The sequence below is a fragment of the Coregonus lavaretus genome (genome assembly GCF_964263955.1).
Source record: "Coregonus lavaretus genome assembly, chromosome: 18".
Lineage (NCBI taxonomy): Eukaryota > Metazoa > Chordata > Actinopteri > Salmoniformes > Salmonidae > Coregonus > Coregonus lavaretus.
In genome coordinates, this window is record NC_140005.1 from 41,247,682 (window position 1) to 41,267,163 (window position 19,482).

The window sequence follows — 19,482 nt, forward strand, 5'->3', positions numbered from 1 at the left end:
GGTTTGTACTTTCACTCTGACAAAACAGTACAGTTACTCACCCTTCTAGATAACTTGAAACCGTCTAACCAGGTCTTGTGTCTGAAAGTAGCCTAGACTAGCTAGCGAACTTATTTAGCCAATTAGCTTCTGCCGGCCGGTGTGCGACGTGGCAAAATTGGTTTGACTTTGGATATCCTATCTTTGGTGCTAGTTAGGGACAGACAATAAATTAGACAATGTAAATGGGAAAATATTTTAATATTGCACACCTTTCAGTATATGTATATGAATTTCTACAATTTATAGTTGGTTTAACATTTTTAAGTAATTGAAATCGGGAGCTATTGACATTTTAAAATATTGCCCCAAATACATTGTGTAATTCTATCTAGCCCCATAGGGATGTCGAATGTCAAACCAAATTGACCATGGCATTGCGCTCTGAATTGATGATTACTTGGGTGCTGCCAGCTGGGGGCAGGATTGAAAAAAACACAACCCAAGTAAAACTGTTACGGTACCCTTCATTCCATGACATACCCCTTTTTCATAATCATCTTGCAAACCTCTGTTATGGACGAGACCGACTTTATGACTGAAATGATCCCATTTACACTTTGTAGTCAATTTTGACACTAGAATAAATTTTTCTGACTCATACCGATGCCACATCAGCTGTTTTTAAAAGGAGAAATTCCTTATTACGTTCAGTTGCGCTTTAATGATCCATATTGAACAATATTCACCAGGGAGGTTTAGCACCACAATCCTTCATACAGTGGTGTGAAACTTAATAAAAACCAGGCAGGCAGCAGATAGCAGTTCCCTTCCACCAGAGATTAAACCGTCCAGTCTTGTAGAGCTAGAGCAGAGCATCGTAACTCAAGTCAACATCTTTGTGTGATTGCTGATTAAAGACCAAATGGAAACATGAAGGGTCCCGAAGAGATTTGATCATAGGTTCCTGTATAAAAGCATGCTAACTGCACTGCACTCATTATAAGGGGGAAAGAGGATCCAGATGTACTACTGCACAATATTTAACCATTATGGAGTATCATGGCGGGTGGATGCACGGTCTGTCAAGGAAGACTTGGATGAAAATAAATTATGGGATTTCTGAGGTACAAAAAGGTGAACAAAACAAACATAGCAAGTACATATTAGATTACATGGAAAATATCATACAATGAAATTATGCTCAAAACACAAGCTGCATATCATTTGTTAAAACAGGGATTAACGCACAAGAGATTCAATAAAAACAAAATAAATGCATAGCATAAAACAGTGGCCAAAAAATTATACAGTTCTACTGCACTCCATACATAAACCTCACCCAATTTATCGGTTCATTAGGGCACGCGATGGAAAACGTTTTAAAACATTTTGCAATGGAAAATGAAAATGAGCATTTTGTATTGGACAAATTTGGATAAACCCTCCCTGTTCCACTCTGTTTTCTTCAAAAGATACCTAATGAACACAACCCTGCTGTTGGGAGTGTACAGTAGCACCTCCAGTCCAGGAGAAAATGCTGGTGGTGAAAGCAGAGCGGTCATCAGAATCCGGAGCACTCCCGTTGAAGCAGATACAGGAAGCAAGAAGTCGCCGGGGCGTCGCTAAGGCTCTCTGTAAGCTGTCTGCTGTAAACTCTACTGCTGCCAGGTCTAATATTCATAAAGCACCTAAGAGTAGGAGTGGTGATCTAGGATCAGTTACCCCTGCTCATGTAATCTTATTTATTATGATCTAAAATGCAAAACTGATCCTAGATCAATATTCCTATTCTGAGGCGCTTTATAAATATGAGCTCAGGCCCCTTCCCCGTCTCCCATGTGCGTTAAGTGGCATCTGCAGTTCCCCTCCAGGCCTCTAGGAGTCCTCCTCCTCATCCTCACGGTTGCCAACCACCCTCTTTCGCAGGGCCTCCTCTGGGTAACCCGGCCCTCTGGCCTCGGGATGGCCCTCTGGAGATGCTCTCCTCCTCCAGACATCCTCCTGTTCTCCATCTTCATCGTCCTCATCATCATCTTCCTCTCCATCCGCCTCCTGCTCTTCCTCTAGCTGCTGAATAAGCCTGGCTTGTTCCATCGTCTGTTTCTCTGGAACAGGACAATAACAAAGACAATATGAATAACAGTACATGACAATAACAAATATGTTACATTACATATCGCACCCTCCATGCCATTGCTCCTAAACTAAAACATAACTGTATGTAATGACTAAGTCACTGGGACACAACTTAGGAAGAATACAAAAAAGACGAATGTCTGTTCTCTGTAAAGAAACATTTATGATGAATTATTACCTATATTCCTCTATACATTCTCTAGGAGTTCTTGCTTAATGTCAGCACATAACAGGGCGGCAGGTAGCTTAGTGGGTAAGAGCGTTGTGCCAGTAACCGAAAGGTCGCTGGTTCTAATCCCCGAGCCGACTAGGTGAAAAATCTGTCGATGTGCCCTTAAGCAAGGCACTTAACCCTAATTGCTCCTGTAAGTCGCTCTGGATAAGAGCGTCTGCTAAATGACTAAAATGTAAATGTAAATGTAATATTTCACAAAGTTACATTTGCATGAACATGGATTCTCTGTCATCTCATACTCACTCTGGTAGTAGTTTGGTGAGTTAAATCGTCGTGATGGGAAGACAAAATCGGCTATGAACACCAGTATCTGGGAAGAGAAGGCACAAGGGATGCTGGTTAGGTTATTGAGGAGAGCAGAGTTGATGTTACTGTAAGATGTTGATATATATTGCTCTCATTGCCACCAATAACCTCCAAAGTCATACACTTTTCCTACAAAATATAATGAGATGCATTTGCTCCATTGTTTACATTTTTGTTGGTGGCCCACTATATGAGGTTATGCACATACTACTAAATAATAACAATACTTTATTTGACAGATGCCTTTCAGGACACCTTACATTATAAGTACATTCAAATCAAAGTGCAAGTAAAATCAAATCCTAGTGCAATTAAAATCAATCAAACAAAGACCAGACGAGACAGGACAGATCACATAGGGATCACATATTAAGGAGTATGATTTTAACGTACCAGTCCCAGGGCTAGGCCAGAGAAGAGAGTGGCCAGTCCAAAGATGACATATGAGCCCCACACTGGAATGCCCAACTGCTCTGTCAGGTAGTTATGGCAACGCTGGAGGGGAGAGGACAACAGAACGTCAATTGTCAGTTTCAGGCAGGAATGCAATAAAAGGTAAGTTAAAGTAAGTCAAATGTAAAATGCAAGTCAAATGGTAAGTAAACCACCCTGACCATGTGTAAGAGGAACATTCTCTTCAATTGTTCATGTCAACGAATCACGTGAAAATGTGTCCCAAATAGCAGCCTATTCCCTATACAGTGCCTTCAGAAAGTATTCACACCCCTTGACTTTTTCCACATTTTGTTGTGTTACAGCCAGAATTTAAAATTGATTAAATTTAGATTTTGTCACTGGCCTACACAATACCCCATAATGTCAAAGTGGAATTAATTTGAGAAATCTTTACAAATTAATTAAAAATGAAAAGCTGAAATATCTTGAGTCAATAAGTATTCAACCCCTTTGTTATGGCAAGCCTAAAAGTTCAGGAGTAAAAATGTGCTTAACAAGTCACATAATAAGTTGCATGGAATCACTCTGTGTGCAATAATAGTGTTTAACGTGATTTTTGAATGACTACCTCATCTCTGTACGACACATATACAAATAATTATCTGTAAGGTCCCTCAGTTGAGCAGTGAATTTCAAACAGATTCAACCACAAAGACCAGGGAGGTTTTCCAATGCCACGCAAAGAAGGGCACCTATTGGTAGAATAAAAAAATTAAAAAAATAAAAAAAGAGCAGACATTCAATATTTCTTTGAGCATGGTGAAGTTATTAATTACACTTTAGATGGAGTATCAATACACCTATTCACTACAAAGATACAGGCGTCCTTCCTAACTCAGTTGCCAGAGAGGAAGGAAACCGCTCAGGGATTTCACCATGGGGCCAATGGTGACTTTAAAACAGTTACAGAGTTTAATGGCTGTAATAGGAGAAAACTGAGGATGGATCAACAACATTGTAGTTACTCCACAATACTAACCTAATTGACAGAGTGAAAATAATGAAGCATGTACATAATACAAATATTCCAAAACATGCATCCTTTTTGCAACAAGGCACTAAAGTAATACTGCAAAAAAATGTGGCAAAGCAATTTACTTTTTGCCATGAATACTAGATGTTATGTTTGGGGCAAATCCAATACAACACATTACTGAGTACCACTCTCCATATTTTCAAGCATAGTGGTGGCTGCATCATGTTATGGGTATGCTTGTAATCGTTAAGGACTGTAGAGTTTTTCAGGATAAAAAAGAAACCTAATGGAGCTAAGCACAGGCAAAATCCTAGAGGAAATCCTGGTTCAGTCTGCTTTCCACCAGACACTAGGAGATGAACTCGCCTTTCAGCAGGTGAATAACCTAAAACACAAGGCCAAATCTACACTGGAGTTGCTTACCAAGAAGACTGTGAATGTTCCTGAGTGGCGGAGTTACAGTTTTGAATTAAATCTGCTTGAAAATCTATGGCAAGACTTGAAAATGGTTGTCTAGCAATGATCAACAACCAATTTGACAGAGCTTGAATAATTATTTTAAGAATAATGGGCAAATATTGTACAATCCAGGTGTGCAAACTTACCCAGAAAGACTCACAGCTGTAATCACTGCCAAGGGTGATTCTAACATGTAAATGAGATATTTCTAGATTTCATTTTCAATAAATTTGCTAAAATTTCTAAAAACATGTTTTCACTTTGTCATTATAGGATATTGTGTGTAGATGGCTGAGAATCCATTTTGAATTCAGGCTGAAACACATCAAAATGTGGAATAAGTCAACCCTAAAGGCCTTGTTCAAAAGTAGTGCACTACATAGAGAAGAGAGCGCCATTTGGGATGCTGCCATAATGTTGGTGTGGTATGAATGGGGTCTAACAGCACGCAGGGAGAAGGCAACAGCAGGACTCACCCTAATGAACATTGACAACTTGAAGAGAGCTGACATTGTGTTCATCCTGCAGAGGAAGAAATACCTTTTAGACTTTTTAATGAGACAGCTAATAATCAACAGCTAAAAACAAAGACTGTAACCTGGTTAAAGTGTCAGAGTGGCTGACAGAGGGGGAAATAAGCATGGTTGCATCCCAAATGGCATCCTATTTCCTATATAGGGCTCTACTTTTGACCAGGGCTATGGTCAAAATTAGTGCACTATATAGGGAGTAGGGTGCCATTTGGGGCGCACATTTGGGTCTGTTGGTTTTGTGTCTATACCGAAAACTAAGTGGCTAAGTAACTACCAGGAGAGGTTGGAGTGTAGCGTTTGATATTTCCTGTGGTTCTGAAGTCTAGTGTGTGTGTCACTGTCAGTGATAAGAAGAACGATTGTGGTTAAGAATGAGTAAATATAAGTTGTGGTCTTCATGAGACGACTCTACATGGAAATGTACGGTAGCAATTTATTCACTGTATCATCTACTCCTATATCACATACTGGGTACAGTCACCCAGTACATGGTATGGTCTTAAATATCTCAACAATCCTTTTAGACCGAAACGACAAATATGTATGAAACATCCTTCCTCTAAGGCAGTCACCAACCTTTTGATTCAAGATCACTTTCGCAGTCAAAAAGCAAGCAGAGATCTGCAGCTCAAATTATTTTTAAAACATGACTTAAAATGTAAGCCTATGCACCACTAACATAATAAAAACAGTTCCGTAGGAATGAGGTTTGTGCAGTAGGCCTAATACATTATCACAGCATATTGGCTATGCTTGGCCTGCCAATATTGTTCTCCTCAGACCATATTATATTTCAAAACTCAAGCTTTGATAACAAAATAGATCAGTTGTTGTATCACTCGCGAGGCACCGCTGAGCATAAATTGAAATAACTTGCTAATAATTAATTTTTATTTTACTGAACTGATTGTAGCTGCATCTGATGGTCAGTCTCAGGGAGGAAGAGAGCAGTAGAGGGTCTGCCTCTCCTCTCACAGTCACTGCTCCTTTCCTCCAGCGAGACTAACCAGAGAGAGGGGACAGTCTTCCAGCTGATGGCGAAACTCGAGTCGCACTGCATTATTTCTGCCTCATGCACAAATTCATGTTGTTCCTATGACCAGAGAAAGTGAAATATTCCTTGGTATTAAAATAAACACTACGAGCTGCTAATACCAAAAACGCAGGCCTATCGATAAACATGAACTCACTCATAAAAACAGCAGCTCTTTGCTGTATTCTTTGAGTCTCTCTCTGGTCATGGTTTTAAAAGTCTAGCCAGCGCAGTAGGTGCACTTGATTTAGCCACAGCTCTCGTGGTCCGCTGGGTAGGCGGAGTTTGTCCTTTCAGACAAATTAAATGGTTCAAAATGGAAACACTGTGCCTACCTGGCGCGAAGTGCTTCTGAATCAAATGCACCTACCGCCAACAGCGCAAGATGAATAAAGAAAAACAGTACACTAAGAAGATAGGCAGAAACTACTTCTCCAATAGAAATCCTCAATCACACTTGTAGGCGATGTCATGGCGACGTTGGATAGCTAAGCGCAGAAACACGTCATCGGGTCTAACGGTCGTCTCCCGCCGAACTGCGTAGGATGTCAAATCAAAAGGCACTCCTTCGATATCAAGTCGTTTTTGATTAAAATTTGAACGTGTCAGTTTGTCACTTTCACAAGGTTGGAGTAATAACGTTCAACTACTTAAGACTTTGGCTCGAATCTAGGCGGTGCCTTTAGATTGAGAAAATTAACAACCAAGGAAGATTTTTTTACTTCTCTCATTTGGCTTCTCAAACCCCAGCCTGGTCTGCTTGGTCTGTTTTGCAAGCTTTCCCAGAAGTCTCGTGATGTTGCGCCTCTAGGTTTAGAAACTCTGTGACAAGGCTTTACCGTTGGCTTTTCTACAGAAATGTTTGGTGATCGACTAGGAATGCGATCGACTGGTTGGTGACCACTGCTCTAAATAGGGATGGGCATTTGACCTTTGAGTTGTCATAAGATTCTTTCCAGTACTCGATTACTGGAATGAAGAAAAAAAAGCTATAAAAAAAAAAAAATAGGCCGGCACTGGATTTTCTTTGTTCACATTCATCTATATGCCAACAGTGAGCAACAATGCCTAATTTATCATAACCACTACAGATAACAAACCCTAATTGCTAAATTGCCTCGGAAAGTATTCAGAACCCTTGACTTTTTCCACATTGTTATGTTACAGCCTTATTCTAAAATGTATTAAATTGTTTTTCCCCCTCATCAATCTACACACAATACCCCATAATGACAAAGGAAAAACAGGTTTTTAGAAATGTTTGCTTATTTATTCAAAAAAACAAACAGAAATATTACATTTACATAAGTATTCTCAGTACTTTGTTGAAGCACCTTTGGCAGCAATTACAGCATTGAGTCTTCTTGGGTATGATGCTACAAGCTTGGCACACCTGTATTTGGGAAGCTTCTCCCATTCATCTCTGCAGATCCTCTCAAGCTCTGTCAGGTTGGATGGGGAGCGTCGCTGCACAGCTATTTTCAGGTCTCTCTTGAGATGTTTGATCAGGTTTAAGTCCGGGCTCTGGCTGGGCCACTCAACAACATTCAGAGACTTGTCCCAAAGCCACTCCTGTGTTGTCTTGGCTGTGTGCTTAGGGTCGTTGTCCTGTTGGAAGGTGAACCTTTGCCCCAGTCTGAGGTCCTGAGAGCTCTGGAGCAGGTTTTCACCAAGAATCTCTCTGTACTTTGCTCCGTTCATCTTTGCCTCGATCCTGACTAGTCTCCCAGTCCCTGCCGCTGAAAAACATCCCCACAGCATGATTCTGCCACCACCATGCTTCACCGTAGGGATGGTGCCAGGTTTCCTCCAGACATGACGCTTGGCATTCAGGCCAAAGAGTTCAATCTTGGTTTCATCAGACCAGAGAATCTTGTCTCTCATGGTCTGAGAGTCTTTAGGTGCTTTTTGGCAAACTCCAAGTGGGCTGTCATGTGCCTTTTACAGAAGAGTGGCTTCTGTCTGGCCACTCTACCATAAAGGCCTGATTGGTGGAGTGCTGCAGAGATGGTTGTTTTTTTGGTACCCTTTCCCAGATCTTTGCCCCAACACAATACTGCCTCGGAGCTCTACGGACAATTCCTTCGACCTCATGGCTTGGTTTTTGCTCTGACATGCACTGTCAACTGTGGGACCTTATTTAGACAGGTGTGTGCCTTTCCAAATCATGTCTAATCAATTGAATTTACCACAGGTGGACTCCAATAAAGTTGTAGAAACATCTCAAGAATGATCAATGGAAACAGGATGCACCAGAGCTCAATTTCGAGTCTCAGAGCAAAGGGTCTGAATACTTATGTAAATAAGGTATTTCTGCTTTGTCATTATGGGGTATTGTGTGTAGATTGATGAGGATTTTGTAATTTTTTAAAATCCATTTTAGAATAAGGCTGTAACGTAACAAAATGTGGAAAAAGTCAAGGGTCTGAATACTTTCCGAAGGCACTGTATATACACAAAAATATGTGGACACCCCTTCAAATTAGTGGATTTGGTTATTTCAGCCAGACCCGTTGCTGACGGGTGTATTATATTATATAGTGGAACACAATCTTCAAAAAAGGTAGTAACCTCAGCAGTGTGGCGCTTGCTTGTAGAAGCCTATGGCTGTGCAATGGCATAGCCTTTTTTGTTAATTTAGCAGACAAGACGCTCTTATTTCCCGAGCACTTACAGTAGGGAAAAAAAGTATTTAGTCAGCCACCAATTGTGCAAGTTCTCCCACTTAAAAAGATGAGAGGCCTGTAATTTTCATCATAGGTACACGTCAACTATGACAGACAAAATGAGAAGAAAAAAAAATCCAGAAAATCACATTGTAGGATTTTTAATGAATTTATTTGCAAATTATGGTGGAAAATAAGTATTTGGTCAATAACAAAAGTTTCTCAATACTTTGTTATATACCCTTTGTTGGCAATGACACAGGTCAAACGTTTTCTGTAAGTCTTCACAAGGTTTTCACACACTGTTGCTGGTATTTTGGCCCATTCCTCCATGCAGATCTCCTCTAGAGCAGTGATGTTTTGGGGCTGTCGCTGGGCAACACAGACTTTCAACTCTCTCCAAAGATTTTCTATGGGGTTGAGATCTGGAGACTGGCTAGGCCACTCCAGGACCTTGAAATGCTTCTTACGAAGCCACTCCTTCGTTGCCCGGGCGGTGTGTTTGGGATCATTGTCATGCTGAAAGACCCAGCCACGTTTCATCTTCAATGCCCTTGCTGATGGAAGGAGGTTTTCACTCAAAATTTCACGATACATGGCCCCATTCATTCTTTCCTTTACACGGATCAGTCGTCCTGGTCCCTTTGCAGAAAAACAGCCCCAAAGCATGATGTTTCCACCCCCATGCTTCACAGTAGGTATGGTGTTCTTTGGATGCAACTCAGCATTCTTTGTCCTCCAAACACAACTTTTTTTTTTTTTTACCAAAAAGTTCTATTTTGGTTTCATCTGACCATATGACATTCTCCCAATCCTCTTCTGGATCATCCAAATGCACTCTAGCAAACTTCAGACGGGCCTGGACATGTACTGGCTTAAGCAGGGGGACACGTCTTGCACTGCAGGATTTGAGTCCCTGGCGGCGTAGTGTGTTACTGATGGTAGGCTTTGTTACTTTGGTCCCAGCTCTCTGCAGGTCATTCACTAGGTCCCCCCGTGTGGTTCTGGGATTTTTGCTCACCGTTCTTGTGATCATTTTGACCCCACGGGGTGAGATCTTGCGTGGAGCCCCAGATCGAGGGAGATTATCAGTGGTCTTGTATGTCTTCCATTTCCTAATAATTGCTCCCACAGTTGATTTCTTCAAACCAAGCTGCTTACCTATTGCAGATTCAGTCTTCCCAGCCTGGTGCAGGTCTACAATTTTGTTTCTGGTGTCCTTTGACAGCTCTTTGGTCTTGGCCATAGCGGAGTTTGGAGTGTTACTGTTTGAGGTTGTGGACAGGTGTCTTTTATACTGATAACAAGTTCAAACAGGTGCCATTAATACAGGAAACGAGTGGAGGACAGAGGAGCCTCTTAAAGAAGAAGTTACAGGTCTGTGAGCCAGAAATCTTGCTTGTTTGTAGGTGACCAAATACTTATTGTCCACCATAATTTGCAAATAAATTCATTAAAAATCCTACAATGTGATTTTCTGAAGAAAAAAAATCTCAATTTGTCTGTCATAGTTGACGTGTACCTATGATGAAAATTACAGGCCTCTCATCTTTTTAAGTGGGAGAACTTGCACAATTGGTGGCTGACTAAATACTTTTTTCCCCCACTGTATCACAGTCAAGACAACTATTTTATAGTAAAAAACATGACACAATAACAGAATAAAATAGAACAGAATAGTGCGAAGAGTGATCAGTTGTTGAAAGAAACATTTTCCAGATTTACAAACCAAAATCGATCTTCTTTTCGATATACAGATGTTCGATTTAGTTTATTATGCCTGTTCCTTGGAATTTTCTAAATGGATTAACAATTCTACATTGAACACTGCATGGGGATGAATTATGTCCAGGACATCTGTTTGGTGAGTAGGCCTAGTCTTAAAGATTCTGATGAAAATACGCACTGTCTTTATCAAACTACTGTTTTTGCATATTACCAGTGTGGAACCTGTCTATGTTTAGGGGGGGGGGGGGGGGGGGGGTAATAGCCTAGGCTAACCAATTCTAAATGCCACTAGCAGTTCGCAAAGTAGGGTTGTCTCTAAAGTTAGTTATCACAACCACAAACTCATAAACCCTGCCTGTTTCTACAATGTTGCTTCTTAAAATCTGATTTTAAACCTAACCTTAACCACACCGTTAACCTTATGACTAACCTTAAATTAAGACCAAAAAGCTAAACAAATATTTCATGATTTTTAACAATATAGACCATTTTGACTTTGTGGCTGTGGTAACTAGTGACAAGCGCAAAGTAGCCTAAGCGGAAAATGACGCAATTTTTCCAAAACTGTTGGAACACATACACCCTACTTCAGTCAACCAGTCCATTTAGAATTTGTGATAAAACTGTCATTATTTGGAAAAGGAATGTAGATTGTGTATCTCATCAATTAGATTGTTTTTTTAATAGGCATTTATTTCTGTAGGCGCGAGAAGTAGAGGGAGTGCGTGAGACATGGAGGGAAAGGGAATTTAGGGAACAGAACTGTGTGATGCTTGGCTTGTTTTTTTTTCTCGTTTTTTTTCCGCAAATGCATATGTACAAATGGAACAATAGAGTTGAAGCAAATGAACGTCGTCTTCGAGACAATTTACCAAATAGTTTTATAGTATTTGAAAAAAAAATTGATCTCTGGTTAAAGATCGAGTTGACGTCAGTTCGAGTACTCATGCCCATCCCTAACTCTAAATGACCTTTTCATAAAATGTCAGAAAGATCCAAAAAGGATTTTGTTTAAGTTTCACACAGAACGACCCAGTTAGGAAAGGAGACTGACAATCAATCAATCCACTCACATGAAGGAAGATGGTCCGAACCAGGAAGACACCGGTTCAATGCCCTGCCACTTCTTCTCATCAATAAAGCTTAGGAAGTCATCTTTGGTGCGAGCCCCCTGGTACCTCCTAAACACACCATCCTTACAGCTGATTTACACACACACACACACACACACACACACACACACACACACACACACACACACACACACACACACACACACACACACACACACACACACACACACACACACACACAGTGTGATCATAGAGATCTAGCACACAATTGAAGACAGGTTAACAAGCCAATATTGTGGCATTAACCACAATAAGGACAGAAGCAGTTTATTTGCCTAATGTGCCACTAAGTTACAGTTGAAGTCGGAAGTTTACATACACTTAGGTTGGAGTCATTAAAACTCGTTTTTCAACCACTCCACACATTTCTTGTAAACAAACTATAGTTTTAGTTGGCAAGTTGGTTAGGACATCTACTTTGTGCATGACACAAGTAATTTTTCAAACAATTGTTTACAGACAGATTATTTCACTTATAATTCACTGTATCACAATTCCAGTGGGTCAGAAGTTTACATACACTAAGTTGACTGTGCCTTTAAACAGCTTGGAAAATTCCAGGAAATGTCATGGCTTTATAAGTTTCTGATAGGCTAATTGACATCATTTGAGTCAATTGGAGGTGTACCTGTGGATGTATTTCAAGGCCTACCTTCAAACTGCCTCTTTGCTTGACATCATGGGAAAATCAAAAGAAATCAGCCAAGACCTCAGAAAAAACATTGTAGACCTCCACAAGTCTGGTTCATCCTTGGGAGCAATTTCCAAACGCCTGAAGGTACCACGTTCATCTATACAAACAATAGTACGCAAGTATAAACACCATGGGACCACGTAGCCGTCATACCGCTCAGGAAGGAGACACATTCTGTCTCCTAGAGATGAACGTACTTTGGTGCAAAAAGTGCAAATCAATCCCAGAACAACAGCAAAGGACCTTGTGAAGATGCTGGAGGAAACAGGTACAAAAGTATCTATATCCACAGTAAAACGAGTCCTATATCGACAGCAAGGAAGAAGCCACTGCTCCAAAACCGCCATAAAAAAGCCAGACTACGGTTTGCAACTGCACATGGGGACAAAGATCATACTTTTTGGAGAAATGTCCTCTGGTCTGATTAAACAAAAACAGAACTGTTTGGCCATAATGACCATCGTTATGTTTGGAGGAAAAAGGGGCAGGCTTGCAAGCCGAAGAACACCATCCCAACCGTGAAGCACGGGGGTGGCAGCATCATGCTGTGGATGTGCTTTGCTGCAGGAGGGACTGGTACACTTCATAAAATAGATGGCATCATGAGGAAGGAAAATTATGTGGATATATTGAAGCAACATCTCAAGACATCAGTCAGGAAGTTAAAGCTTGGTTGCAAATGGGTCTTCCAAATGGACAATGACCCCAAGCATACTTCCAAAGTTGTGGCAAAATGGCTTAAGGACAACAAAGTCAAGGTATTGGAGTGGCCATCACAAAGCCCTGACCTCAATCCTATAGAAAATGTGTGGGCAGAACAGAAAAGGCGTGTGCGAGCAAGGAGGCCTCCAAACCTGACTCAGTTACACCAGCTCTGTCAGGAGGAATGGGCCGAAATTCACCCAACTTATTGTGGGAAGCTTGTGGAAGGCTACCCAAAACGTTTGACCCAAGTTAAACAATTTAAAGGCAATGCTACCAAATACTAATTGAGTGTATGTAAACTTCTGACACACTGGGAATGTGATGAAAGAAATAAAAGCTGAAATACACTGCTCAAAAAAATAAAGGGAACACTAAAATAACACATCCTAGATCTGAATGAATTAAATACTCTTATTAAATACTTTTTTCTTTACATAGTTGAATGTGCTGACAACAAATTCACACAAAAATTATCAATGGAAATCAAATTTATCAACCCATGGAGGTCTGGATTTGGAGTCACCCTCAAAATTGAAAAGTGGAAAACCACACTACAGGCTGATCCAACTTTGATGTAATGTCCTTAAAACAAGTCAAAATGAGGCTCAGTAGTGTGTGTGGCCTCCACGTGACTGTATGACCTCCCTACAACGCCTGGGCATGCTCCTGATGAGGTGGCGGATGGTCTCCTGAGGGATCTCCTCCCAGACCTGGACTAAAGCATCCGCCAACTCCTGGACAGTCTGTGGTGCAACGTGGCGTTGGTGGATGGAGCGAGACATGATGTTCCAGATGTGCTCAATTGGATTCAGGTCTGGGGAACGGGCGGGCCAGTCCATAGCATCAATGCCTTCCTCTTGCAGGAACTGCTGACACTCCAGCCAGATGAGGTCTAGCATTGTCTTGCATTAGGAGGAACCCAGGGCCAACCGCACCAGCATATGGTCTCACAAGGGGTCTGAGGATCTCATCTCGGTACCTAATGGCAGTCAGGCTACCTCTGGAGAGCACATGGAGGGCTGTGCGGCCCCCCAAAGAAATGCCACCCCACACCATGACTGACCCACCGCGAAACCGGTCATGCTGAGGGATGTTGCAGGCAGCAGAACGTTCTCCACGGAGTCTCCAGACTCTGTCACATCTGTCACGTGCTCAGTGTGAACCTGCTTTCATATGTGAAGAGCACAGGGCGCCAGTGGCGAATTTGCCAATCTTGGTGTTCTCTGGCAAATGCCAAACGTCCTGCACGGTGTTGGGCTGTAAGCACAACCCCCACCTGTGGACGTCGGGCCCTCATACCACCCTCATGGAGTCTGTTTCTGACCGTTTGAGCAGACACATGCACATTTGTGGCCTGCTGGAGGTCATTTTGCAGGGCTCTGGCAGTGCTCCTCCTGCTCCTCCTTGCACAAAGGCGGAGGTAGCAGTCCTGCTGCTGGGTTGTTGCCCTCCTACGGCCTCCTCCACGTCTCCTGATGTACTGGCCTGTCTCCTGGTAGCGCCTCCATGCTCTGGACACTACACTGACAGACACAGCAAACCTTCTTGCCACAGCTCGCATTGATGTGCCATCCTGGATGAGCTGCACTACCTGAGCCACTTGTGTGGGTTGTAGACTCCGTCTCATGCTACCACTAGAGTGAAAGCACCGGCAGCATTCAAAAGTGACCAAAACATCAGCCAGGAAGCATAGGAACTGAGAAGTGGTCTGTGGGCACCACCTGCAAAACCAGTCCTTTATTGGGGGTGTCTTGCTAATTGCCTATAATTTCCACCTGTTGTCTATTCTATTTGCACAACAGCATGTGAAATGTATTGTCAATCAGTGTTGCTTCCTAAGTGGACAGTTTGATTTCACAGAAGTGTGATTGACTTGGAGTTACATTGTGTTGTTTAAGTGTTCCCTTTATTTTTTTGAGCAGTGTAAATCATTCTCTCTACTATTATTCTGACATTTCACATTCTTAAAATAAAGTGGTCATCCTAACTGACCTAAGACAGGGAATTTTTACTAGGATTAAATGTCAGGAATTGTGAAAAACTGAGTTTAAATGTATTTGGCTAAGGTGTATGTAAACTTCCGACTTCAACTGTATATAGGGTTATATAATTACAGTTCTTCTACCATTGACAGTCATTTACTTTTTTAGTCTAAACTGGGCGTAGGATCACTACATTAGCAAAAAAGAGATGTGAGAAAGAAACACTAACATTTCCTCTTCCAGACAAAGTCTGAAGCTATCTAACAGCATCTCACATTCCAGTGAGGGTTATAAACTGAAATGTGTAGGTTAGATGATCACAATTACTGATGAGACTGTGTGAGTGTAGTCTACATAGACTGGTTGAGGTTTGTAGGCGTGCATCTGTGAGAAGAACAGGATGAGAGACATACAGTAACTTGAAGTTACAGAGAGAGAACTTACTGGTAGATGGTCGGAAGTGATGTTATAATGAATCGTCCACTCAAACCTAAGGTGCGGGAAGGAGAGAGCAGAATGTTAGTGAATATGACTTAATATCTCTGAATGACCAACATCATCTTGTTCTTGACTAATATTACAGGTCTACAAAAACCTGAGATACTAGGCCTAACAAGTTCTACCAATTGTAACAAGTCCTACCAATGGTAACAAGTCCTACCAATGGTAATAATGGACCATAGCTAGATCAAATGACATGCATTGTCTACACTACAAAACATAGTGGGTGTAATCCTTTCTCTGAAAGGATTAGGGTGCAGTTGCCCATAGACAGTGATATTGGGTCAGTTTTGCATTTTCCCTACTAATAGTTAAGGTTAGGATTGGGGGATGGGAAGCTGATTCTAGATCTGTACCTAGGGGAAACTTCATCCCGGAGCTCTGTGAAACGTGAGAAGGGAAGTAATTGACAAGCACACGGTCAGGCAGGCAGTCAGTCAGGCAGCCAGGGAAGGAGAGTATACATACCAGGCTGTTCAGTAACATCCACTTTCGCTATGTTGACCCCCATGTCCTCCCCCCAATCGGCGAAATCATTCCACACGGGCTGGAGCTGCTGGCACGCCGGACACCACGGGGCAAAGCTGCCGGGGAAGAGTGAGTTGAGGCCAAACATTGGCATGAAAATAACATTAGCTAGACAGTTTTCAAACAAAATAAACTGACAACTACACAAGATTCAATGGCAGCTGTTGTCAACATGTTATGAATGGTCAACATTATCCATACCTATGACTAAAAAAAGAAAAAGTTTTACAATCTGAGTTCTTCATATGGACACTGAAGTATACCTTAGCTAGGTCAACACATAACCTACCCCATTCATTGACGCTAACCACCTTTAGCGCCTATGGACGATAGTATCTTCTGGCAGGGGGAGTTTTGTTAACATTTACATTTTAGTCATTTAGCAGACACTCTTATCCAGAGCGACTTACAGTTAGTGAATACATATTATTATTATTATTTATTTATTTATTTTTTATACTGGCCCCCCGTGGGAATCGAACCCACAACCCTGGCGTTGCAAACGCCATGCTCTATCAACTGAGCTACATCCCCTGCCGGCCATTCCCTCCCCTACCCTGGATGACGCTGGGCCAATTGTGCGCCGCCCCATGGGTCTCCCGGTCGCGGCCGGCTGCGACAGAGCCTGGATTCGAACCAGGATCTCTAGTGGCACAGTTAGCGCTGCGATGCGGCGCCTTAGACCACTGCGCCACTCGGGAGGTTGTTAAGAGCCTCAACGCTCGTTCTGAACGTTAAAATGCATCGCTTGCGGTACGGTTTTGGAAACATATGAAACGTATCTTTCATATTAGCGAGATATAATAATAAAAAAACTATCTAATTTCTTCATATACACCTTTATAGGGTTAGTGTTCCCACACAGCCATATCTCCATGTTACAGTGCTTGTTTACGGAAGACAGAGGCAGCCACCTGTGCTAATTAGCTATCTAGCGTGCTCCAAACACCTGGGTGTAAGTAACTGGTGAGGAAGTGTAGTTCATCAACTGGAGGCACACACAGCGTATGGATCTGTGCAAAACTGCTACAGTAAGTAACTTTTTAATTTGAAAGATTATTTGTCGCTGATATGAAAGATAAAGGGCATAATAGCATATGTTTAAAAAAACGTTTTGCAATCGATGATTATTGATGTTTATAAACGTTAAAACACAGTGTCGGAATTGTAGATCACACGCAGCCAACCGTGGGAGAAGCTAACTGCTGAAAACCAAACTGAGAAGGCTTTTCAAGAGCTATACATAACCTTTCTAGTTAAAGGGGCAATCTGCAGTTCAAATAACAACAAAGTGGATACCCCGCCACCTTTTTGGGTAAACAGAAGAGCTAAACAGCAAGCTATACAGTGTTTGTTTACAATTGTATTGTTTACAAACAATGGAGTAAAACAAGCTTATATTTTGGGTTCTAATGGGGTTAGACTGTTGAACTAAACTCATAAATTATATTCTTCAAGAATCAATGGCTATATAGCTATCATTAAAAGTCAAAAAAAATGTATGTACCCATCGCAGATTGCCCCTTTAAGATCTTAACTACACCATAAAGTAGAGGGCTGTGACCTGCGGATCCCGACAGATCATTGCGGCGCGGTCTGCATGTTTCATGCTGCGGTTAGGAGCGGGCGGTCAAGACAGACAACTTTGGGAATTAACATATTTTTGTTGTCCCGCAGATTATTTGGAAACATTAGTCTTTCTGCTTTCTACTCGTCAGCCTACCTATTGTAATAAAAGCACATCTTTGTTGCATTATTCACACACTCTCAGAATTCGCTGCTTCAAGTTAAAGTAGCCTACCTCTCCTCGTTGGGTGTGCAAGATCAAGTGCACCTAGTATATGTGTGGTCTCCATCAAAAATGCTGACCGTGCCGCAATAATCTCTGTCGGGATTTCCAAAAATGTCATGGCATGGGGCCCCCATACATTTTGTTATAATGTTTGAGTCACTCAGATAGCATAAGAACACCGCATAAGCCATGGCAAAATGTGTAAAATTGCAGGAAATTGGCTTTAAAACTGCACATTTTCTCTCTGCCCCATGACAAAATGTGTAGAATTGCAGGAAATTAGCTTTAAAACAGCAATTCTCTGTGGCCAAGAAGGCCTCTAAATTGTTACGTTTGAATTGGTGCCGTTAGACACGCCCCCCTCCACTCACTAACGTTGCACCTCTGCTGAAAGAAAATCCTAGTGGAAACACTGCTAATTCTATGTAGATACCTAACAACAATACTCAGTATCCAGCAGCCAAACGCTAGCCTTCCACCTCATTGGACCTGATTATCGTGTGTACTTGAAAGCATTTCATTTAGATTCCTAGCTGCAAGCCTATGCAACAATGTAACTAGCTATCTACGCTAGCTTGTTAAGATCAGAAGTAGCTGATTAGGTGTGGTCTGGAAATCAACACGTGCCGATTCAAGACTACAAAAAACGGACTATTGCAAAACAACGTAGCTGTATGGCTAGCTAACCTAGCTAAGCAGTTAGCTTGGCATGCTTGCTAGCTGTACTTACAACTCAATCATCCATTCCCCTGCCAAGATGTCTTCCCAGTTTCCGTCAGTGATCTCTTTGAGGCTGCTCGGTTTGGCCAAAGCTGGCTGCGACGTCAGGTAAATCACCAAAATTAGTGAACATGTTAGAAGATTCGATTTTGATCGCAAAGGTAAAGAAGATAACATAGCATCGCCAATTTTGTGATCCAGCAAGGGCGCCATGTTTAGTCAACTCGTCGTCGCCCGTCTCTACTTCGCTCGTTACTAGTTACCACAGCCACAAAGTCATAATTATGGCTAAACCCCGCCTATTTATACAATTTCTCTTCTTCAAATCAGATTTGAAACCTAACCTTAACCACACTGCTAACATTATGGCCAACCCTAACCTTATATTTAAAAAAGAAAGCAAATTCTAACGATAATTTGACTTTGTGGCTGTGGTAACTAGACTAGTGGCAACTTTTTTTTTTTTTGCATTACACGAACATTGTACAAACCAATATATATCACACATAAGAACAAAAAAAGACAAAATAAAAAAAGTATACATAAAACCAGAGACACAAAAACTACGCTATAGACAAGTTACATTTTGATAAATACTGTAGACACTTCTTTGATAATTTGTGTTTATATATTTTAGGGATGTTATATAATATTGGGGGATTTTTTTTTTGAAGAATATTGAAAATGTATTTTTTTTACCCATGAACTTCATTTTATGGATGAACAATTTCCCCAATAAAATGAATAAATTCACAATGTATTGGCAGTCACTGTGCGTGTATGTAAAATAAACAAGAATATCACATTTGGTAATGCTTATAGGTTTACCCGTCTTATCACTAGTATATATTTTCATATCTGTCCAAAATATTTAACTATGCAAACAATCACAAAATAAATGCTCTATAGTCTCGCCT

The 19,482-nt window shown here is 41.4% G+C and overlaps 1 protein-coding gene across 1 annotated transcript; it reads right to left on the reverse strand.

Moving 5' to 3' along the window:
- Window positions 1–222: 222 nt before the first annotated feature.
- LOC311146138 (thioredoxin-related transmembrane protein 1-like) lies at window positions 223–18,822 on the reverse strand. The gene is made up of 8 exons (XM_084182614.1): window positions 18,576–18,822; window positions 15,994–16,109; window positions 15,469–15,514; window positions 11,584–11,712; window positions 5,027–5,072; window positions 3,053–3,154; window positions 2,597–2,663; window positions 223–2,087 (listed from the first exon to the last, which is right to left on the reverse strand). The coding sequence occupies exons 1-8, from the start codon at window positions 18,776–18,778 to the stop codon at window positions 1,858–1,860; spliced, it is 939 nt and encodes a 312-aa protein (XP_084038740.1). The 5' UTR covers window positions 18,779–18,822; the 3' UTR covers window positions 223–1,857.
- Window positions 18,823–19,482: the final 660 nt, after the last annotated feature.